Raw genomic sequence first — 8,897 nt, forward strand, 5'->3', positions numbered from 1 at the left:
AGAACTTGGGAAGGGATATAAGCCCTCAAAGTTGGGGGCATAACCCAGCCTTTAACCACTGAAAGCTTAGGAAGAAAGCTTTCCCTGAGGCCAGGATATTTGATAATTGCCTACAATAGGAGTTTCTGCCTCTTAAATAGCCAGTGCTAGCCACTGTCAATGCCAGGATACTGAACTTAATGGACTCATGGTCTGGCTGAGTATATTCTCTCTCTCTCTCTCAAACAAACAAAAGCTCAGAATATTAGGAAAATCTTTGTTGCTTCATTCACTGAGCTTTAAATCCCTGTTTCTGAAACTGCTTGGGTGATGTTCCCTAAACTTTCAGCCATGGTACGACAAAATGGAGGGGTTGGGGTTTCAAAATCAGATTTTTAAAACTTCAGTCAGGGAGCAGAGGCAGGGCTTATTAGGGGTGAGCAGCTTATCTTGTACCTCCACAGTGCCTAGCACACATAGGGGCTAGAATTAGGGGTGCTGTGGGTGTGGCAGCAGCACCCCCTGGTTTGAAGTGATTTCCATCATATACAGGGTTTGCAGTTTTGTTCAATGGCTTTCAGCACCCCCCACTATAAAACACTGTTCCAGCACCCCTGATAGCAAGGGGGCCTGTAGATGACTTCACAGCGGATGGGTCATTAGCAGTAAGTCAGGGGCCCCAATCAAGGCTGTGACCCTAGTCCCAGAGGCGAGCGGCGAGAACACAGGCTCGGCAGGGCCCCGACGCACCTGCTCACCTGTCTCCAGCTGGGGGGAGGGGGGTGCGCAGCCCGGCCACGCCCCCCCACGGGCTCAGCGCAGGCGCCCTGGCGGCTACCGCAGGCAGGGGGCGGCAACATGGCGGAGTGAGCGGCGGCGGCTCCGGTTCCACAACAACAGCGGCGGCATCGGCGGCGCTGCCAGCGGCTCGCAGACCCGTGCCCAGCCCGCTTCCCAGCGCCGCCTCCGGGCCGGGCGCGGCGGCTGCTCCTCCGGCCCCGCTGCGGGGAGGCGGCCCCGGGCGGGCGGGCTCCGGCTAACGGGGCAGCAGCGCCCATAATAATCCCTCATTATAGCGGAGCGGCTGCCGGGACGGTCCCTGCGCCTCGGACCGGCTCCCTGCGGCCCCGCCGGGCGCTGCTGCGGTGGAGGCTGGGCTGGGCTCGGCCGGGGGCAGGTGCCGGAGGGCGCGGGGGGTAGATGGCGAGTGAGAAGCCGGTGTCAGGGCCGGACCCGCAGCCCGCGGGGCTCATCCCTGTCGGGGCCGGAGGAGGCGGCGGCAGCGCCGCGGTGATGGGGGAGCTGCGAGCGTCGGGCTCCGGGTCCGTGGTGCTCCCCGCGGGGATGATTAACCCGTCGATGCCGATCCGCAACATCCGCATGAAATTCGCCGTCCTCATCGGACTCATCCAGGTCGGGGAGGTCAGCAACCGGGACATCGTGGAGACCGTGCTCAACCTGGTAAGGGGCCGGCACCCCTCCCCATCGGCACTCCTGCGGGCAGGGCTAGGGCAGCCCGCGCCCCCTGCCGACCCCCGAGGGACCCAGGCACCTACTACGCATCCTCCCCAGCTGGCGACTTCCCTTCCATAGGCACCCCACCCATTCCCCCCATGCGAATTCCCACCACTGCTCCCTCCCTAATCCTAAAACCATGCGTATCCATTGATTGCCCCTTTCCCCCACCCCGATCCCCTACATGCACCCATTGCTCCCTCTCCACCCCTAGGAGAGACCCTAGCATACTCCACCCTTCCCCACAATGCCGGTTTGTGAGACGCACACTCATCCATATGCAACCCACTCGCTCTACCGTGTACCTAATGGCTCCTTCCTCACCCCTCTGCTCAGCCTAAACTCCACACAGGACCCCAGCTGGTGAAACAAACACGTACTTTTTACAGTCTAATTTCCCTTCTCCTTCCCCTGCCCTGTCTTCTGTTTTGGAAGTGGAGTGGGTGCAATTTGTTTGTTGTATATTAGAACCAGTAATTGACAACTTCAGGTGCTTGCAAACTGCCAGATAGCCTGACCACTCATTCCTCTGAAGAAAAGGGGCATTTGATGTTGTATCTGTTTTTAATTGTATAAGATTGAAAAGCAGCCCGAGCTGGTATCTTTCCTTGCAGATGCAAATGTGTGAAAGATTTAACCCTGTTAGCTCGGAGCTAATCGGAGAGTTTTTGCTTCCTTTTAATAAGTGTTTATTGCTACAATCTGTTGTGAGCAAACGAATCCCTTACATCTTAATCCCGTTCTAGTGTACCAAACTGCATTCTTGCCTCCAGAATTAAGGGTGTCAAAATGGTCTGTATGATGAAAATCATTATTACATGTGGGTAAAACACACAAAACAAGAAAAGGATGTTGCAATGTAGCTCCTTGGTCATTCACTCACTTCATGGTATGAAAGAGTTACTGCAAGATTGTATGACTTAATGTTTTTGTGCTACCTACACTAAAGCCTGGGAAACCTACAGAAGTCTAAGGAGAGGGAAAAATGGATCTAAAAATGAATCACTTTCAATTATGTGTAATTTGGTGCTGCTCCTGAATGCAAGCTTCACTGCAGCAAAGCTTTTGAAAGCAGTTCAGTCAACGAAATATATCCTCTATTTTACTTATGAAGTAGGATAGAAAGCTACTGCTTAAGACTGAAGGGCACTTAATTTAAACTGCCGTTCTAACAAACAAGTTTAAAATGTTTATTTTGTAACAAAAGCATGCACAGAGATAAAATTGTATCTGGCACTTTAAAACCATGTATTCTTCCGATGTTTGACAATTATTTGCATTTGACCTAATGCAGGCTGAATGGAAGAGCTGCAGCATTCAGAGAGAGATGTGGGTTGGTTAGATCATTTTAATCTTTATGGCTTATATGGATGCACAAGAGTTAAAGCTCTTGTTTTGTGAATATGTCAAGTCAAAGACCGACCACTGATTTGAGTTTCCTCTGTTGTCTTTTCAAGCTGTTTTGTCTTTACAAGTAACCTTTCAGATAAACTATTGTGGTATAAGTTGTCAGAACTTGGTAGTCATCACTTTACTGGATATTATCCATTCATTTCACAGTAGCACTGGGAATAGGGAAATAACATGAAGTGATTTCTTTTAGTAGCTTCAGATAGATCATGACGTAAGTGTAGAGTGCTTAATCTTTTTCCTGTGTTTAACCTCACTTGTTGGTATTGCTAATCAAAAGGGAAGAAGTTTAAATTTGACAGCCTAATTGCTGATACACAAACTAACATTAATTTTTGGTTTTGGTTTTTGTTTGGTGATATTTCTCGGAAAGTCATAAAATGTTTGTTAAAATATTTGGTTACAGGATCTATCCACTGTTTGTTTAGTTATTGTTGAAATGTATGCACTTAAATCTAGAAATATGAATAAAGGTTGTAGTAATACTTTCAACATCAGGGGACACACGTGAACATAAAACCACTTGGGAAGCTACTGCAGTAGCTATGCATTCTGGATAAGTCATTGCTTAACAGATGGACTCAGGCATACAATAGCATAGAAAGAATATCATCTTTCTTTGATGTGGAAATATAATCTAACACTCTCCAGTGCACTGCATGACTAGTATGCATTTATGCTTATATTTTGGAAGTTAATTTGCTCACAAGTAAAACAAACAGAATGAGCCTGGAAGCTAGAAAACAAAATTATGATCCTGTAAACTACCAACGTTCCCCTGCTGCTGCATTATTGATTTTTTAACTCCAACTATTTAAAATGAAATGCGTTTCTTTATTTTTAGAGGTGGTGGGGTTTTTTTTTTTTTTTTTAGGAAAAGGTTGAGGAAAACAATTTATAGTTGCTATGCTATACTATTTATGAATGAGTGTCCTTTAGTTGTGTGCGCTAATGTGAATGGGCATTGTTTAAAGTGCTGTCTTCAATGACTTCTTGGATTAGATGATATAGTGTGCCAGTCTCTGACATTAATCTTGCCTTTAACTATCCCGTAGCACGTACACAAGCCATTTGGCGGTGTCTAGCTTTGTTTTGTTTAAGGGAGTCTACAGTAGGTTGGGCTTCTCTTACTACCTTATAGGTGGCTGTCCCAATAACTTCTGATTCTTGAAAAATGACATCTGTGATACAGTCTGTATGATGAAAATATTCTCTGTATCCAAACATAACATAGAATTGAGAAATTGCGGTCCCTGAATTGATGCTGAGCCGGCTATAATGTTGGGAAATCCTGATGTAAGAGCATTAAAGTAAAACTACAACATAACCATCAAATATTCTAATCACTACATTTAAGTAAAAGTGAATAAACTACTTAAAAATGCCCTTGAATCACTTTTTATATTGTATTTGTCTCAAATGAACTAGGTTTTGACTGAGAAATTCTTCTCATCTGTGGCATACGGGAAAGGTACAAAGATTGAGGTTTAAGTGTTGTTGCTGTTCACAATTGTTTAAAATAAACTGCTGCCTACATATAAGTTATTGAATAAATTGATTACCTTAAATTAACTCTGAAAAATCTGTTTGAGTATTCCAAAATTATGCCACATTTCTCGCATTTCCCATCAAGTGATCCAGTCTGAAGTAGTTCAAAGTGTACCATTTAAAAATCAACTTTTGACACTGCAGTGACATAGTACCGTTGTATCTTGTAGTACGGAAGATACTGTCACCACTGCAGGTACTTCTGGAGTGGGAATATTGGGTGTGTAATGGTGCCCTCTGTAGCAACAAAACAGCACACTCAAGCTAAATTCTACCCTCATTTTTACTCTTGCAATCCCATATATGTCATGGTAGAATTTGGCCCTTAATTATATTTATATTTATTAATATCCCAGCACTGGTTTGAAAGTTCCGGAATTAACAAACTGGTACATTAAAACATTTATCTGTTCCTTAGTCAAAGATTTATTATAGGGATATTTTCCTTTGAAGTTTTGTCTTGTGGAGTCAAACTGTTCAGGACCTTTATTTACCTCCATGTGTGCTGATATAGGTTAGTTTTGAACTATCAATTGTGGGGTTTAGTATCAAATTTACTCCTTTCCCCCTACTTCTTATGAAAGGTCATCTTGAAACTGAAAGTGTAGCTAGTTAATGGTCATTATAGAAGATGCTATGTTGACTGTCAAAGCATCTGTTAGGTCACTAACCAGAGTGCATATGTTGCTGTCAGTGCTCAAAGTAAGTTTTAAGGTTTGAAGCCAGGTAGAAAGAGGATGGCTGAAGCCTGGCATAACTTCTAGACATATAGAATTTTTTAAAGGGCTAAGAAAGATGGACTTGGAGACAAGCTTTATAATATCGAATTGGATGCAGTTCATAGCTCTCTTAGGAGCAGGATTATTGATCCCCTTCATGGTGGTGCATGGACCTTCTGTAACTAAAGTTTTGCTCTTCTGTGTCATAATGTTTGAGAAAATAATTGGACAGGATCAATTTGGTGAATGAGACTGGGGAATCTACTGACTATTTCTCCTCTTAAATGTAGTGGCAATAAAATTGGTATGGAGGCTATCAAAGCTCTGAGGATCGTGTGGAGGAAGAACTATTTCCTTAGCCTTGGAAGATTTCTCCCCCCACACAAGAACTGTTCAGATTGTATTCTGGAGCTAGAATTAGTGTTTAAAGAGAAACTTGTACAGGTATAACGACATCAGTGTAGTTATGTTGGTGCAGCCCTTTAATGTAGATACATGGAATTGATGTAAAATGGGGGTTGCCAGTTACAGATGCATCTTAGGCTGGTGGAGTGTAGCACATCTGCACTTGGGATTTGTGGGGTGCGAAATAGAGCCTCAGGTATCTTAAAGTTGTTGTTTCAGGGTGTGTGTTTTCCAGATTTTAGAAGTAAATGCTTCATTAGTTTACATTTTATTTGCACTTGGAAGGGTTTCTTAACTGTAAAAGCTAGGATGCATTTTTTTTAAATGAGAGCTTAATTTGCAGTAGCAGATGAGGTAAGATCCCTGCGGAAGTTTCCTCTCCCCTTTGAGTGGATTTGTCAAGCCTTATGCTATATTATGGCTCTCCTAGTGATAGTTCAATGTAGGTAATGAACTTTTTATCCCCCTTGACACTGACAGTTTCTCTTGCTAGAGTGTATTTGGAAACAAACTTTGTTTATAAATCTAAGAGAACAAAAAAAGCGTATAAAATCATGAATATAGCACTATATTACTGATGGTATACTTAATGGCTAAACTCAGGTGTTTGGCAATTTCTAACTTTCCTTTTGTATTGAAAGTTCTGATGGATGGTCCTATAAAAAGCCAGATCTGGTTAATCTGTCAGTTTGTTTTCCAAGCATAGAAATATACTGTAAAATATTTTCCAGAAAGTTGGTAGTGCTCTTTATCAAATGTTGTGTTTACATATCTATGTAAAAAACCTTGGCATGAGTGCAGTCACTTGTGGAATGTGCTCTTAAGGTTGAAAATAATTGTTACAAGTAATAATGTACTTCTTAGTATGCTTGCTTTCATTAATAATAATAATAATAATAATAATAATAATAATAAATAAAAGCACAGAGTGGCATTCCAAATAGATGATTATTTCATGTGTCTGTCTGGAAGTGCACATAATTTAAAAAAAAAAAAGCATAACTGCATTTGTTTAAATTAATCCTTCAAATTAATGTTTGTTTCAGAATGAATAGCCATTCTACACCAGTGTTGGATTTCTAATAATGGGTTTTCATTTAAACACATGGAATATTTAATACAATATTCACATTAATGTATCACTTTAGTGTTGAATCAAAACATAAGTCAAGAAATTCACAGGTTACAGTTTCCAAAGCAACCTTTACTCAGCCTCATTGAAAGATATAAAAATTCAAAAACTTTACTGTTAAGGTTACTCAGTACAGTTGAAGAGAAGCTATACCATCCTTTGAAAAGAACAAACGAACATGAAAATAAAAAGCTGAAGTTACAAACATTTTTACATCAACATCCAATTTGTATATCGTTAAACAGAAAGGGGGAAAGGTGAATAACTCCTTCATATACATGAGGGTGTATATCAAAATATGGATTATAAAGGAACTGTCAATCTGAACTATGGAGCTGGAACCAGAACCTGCATCACATAAAACGTATGATTTTCTCTCAATTTCTCCTTGTGTATATATCTCTTTACATAATTGTCTGGAGTATATGTCCATGGTGTATATGATATGGTGGTGGGACCATTGGGGAAAGTGGAGCTGGAGCCAAGGCACAGAAGCTCTTCTGAAGTCTGCACCTAAAGCTCACTTAAGTTGCTTAGGGCATGGTCTGCCTAATGGTGGCTCCCAAAAAAGTACTCAGTCTGTTGAGGTGGAGCTAGGGGTTGCCACCCATCCAGGTTTTACCCAGACATTCTGGTTTTTGGCTTCTGTGTCTAGGTGCCATTTAGGGTTGCCAGGTGCCCGGTTTCCAACCAGGAAGTCAAAAAGCCTGCTCAGCCAGGCCTGCCTCCTACCTGCAGGCAGGCTCCTTGTCAGGCTGTAGCAGCTCCTGTCCTAGCCCTGGAGCAGAGGGAGCACAGTTTGGGTGGGTGGGGGAGGTGGAGATGATCCAGTGAGCGACAGGGATGTGAGGGAGCAGAGTGAGTGACGGAGGGCAGGGTCTTGGGGGGGAAGAGGTGGAGCAGGGGTGGGGTCTTGGGGTCCAGTTACCAGCAAATTGAAAGGTAGCAACCCTAGATGGAGCAGAGAACATAAATGTAACTTGAAGGGTTGTGGGGGAGAACTGGAATGTCTGAAGAGGCATAATGGGAGATCCAGAGGCAGCAAGGGTCTGTTTTGGTGATGGTGGGGAAATGGGATATCTGGAGGGTGATGTGAGGTAGCTGTGGTCCTAGGGTCAAACTGTGGGGGAGCTGGAATGTTGAGGGAGTTCTTGGGATAGAGTATCAGAGGGGTAGCTGTGTTAGTCTGAATCCACAAAAACAACGAGGAGTCCGGTGGCACCTTAAAGACTAACAGATTTATTTGGGCATAAGCTTTTGTGGATAAAAAAACCCACTTCTTTTGATCCATGCATCTGAATAAGTGGGTTTTTTTACCCACGAAAGCTTATGCCCAAATAAATCTGTTAGTCTTTAAGGTGCCACCAGACTCCTCATGGGAGAGAGTGGGGCTAACACCTCAGACAACTAGAACCTGGGATCAGAGACTTTTTTTGTAGGGAAGGAACCACTTCCATACTTGATCAAGTTATAATAGGTAAATTTTGTTAAGAGATTAATCTTTTTCAAGAGCCTCTGAAGGCTGTGGTGGAATGGGTTGGAATGTTGTGACAGAACATGAAGGGAAGCAATGCTAACTGGACTGTATTTTTATATGCTCGTTAACTGGAGTATGCATCTTAATAGGTGGTTCCCATTAGAGGGATCCATTTGCTGACTACTACTTTCTCGTTTTAGTCACTTTATAATATACTGTGTTCTTAGTTTTGAATACCAAACTACACTTCTGCCCATTTAGTAATGTAAATATGAATCTTATGCTGAGAAAATATGCAGATGTTCAAAATATGATAAATGCTATGCTGGGCTCCCCAGGCTTTGCCCCTCATCAGAGGGTTTCAAATTAAGGTAGAGGAAATATAGGCACATGACTTCAGGGGTCCACCTCCCAGAGTTGTCATGATAGGATCAGAATTTAAGCTTTCATTTTAATAAAAAAGTTTCCAGTCCTCATGGTTAGGAATAAAATAAAACCTGAGAAAGTGGACTCAGTGATGTTTGCCTGAGTTTGCAGAGAAATTCTGCTGGACCAAAGTAGACAAGGCCCCTGTTTCTCTGCAGGAGACCCAGAGTAAAAATTTGCAAAGCATCAGAGTGACTTAAGAGCCTAAATCCCACTGACTTTCATTTAGGGTACGTCTATACTTACCTCCGGGTCCGGCGGTAAGCAATCGATCTTCTGGGATCGA

General features: G+C 42.9%; 1 protein-coding gene across 1 annotated transcript in view; it reads left to right on the forward strand.

Annotated features, from left to right (window-relative positions):
- Positions 1 to 1,179: 1,179 nt before the first annotated feature.
- Positions 1,180 to 8,897, forward strand: part of LOC113406807 (neurobeachin-like) — a 942,582-nt gene continuing 934,864 nt past the window's right edge. The window contains exon 1 of the mRNA XM_029911985.1: positions 1,180 to 1,440. Within this exon, the coding sequence (XP_029767845.1) occupies positions 1,180 to 1,440 (261 nt within the window). The remainder of the gene's footprint in view (positions 1,441 to 8,897) is intronic.

The sequence above is a fragment of the Terrapene carolina genome, unplaced genomic scaffold, assembly GCF_002925995.2.
Source record: "Terrapene carolina triunguis isolate 2854851 unplaced genomic scaffold, T_m_triunguis-2.0 Scaffold141, whole genome shotgun sequence".
Classification (NCBI taxonomy): Eukaryota; Metazoa; Chordata; order Testudines; family Emydidae; genus Terrapene; species Terrapene triunguis.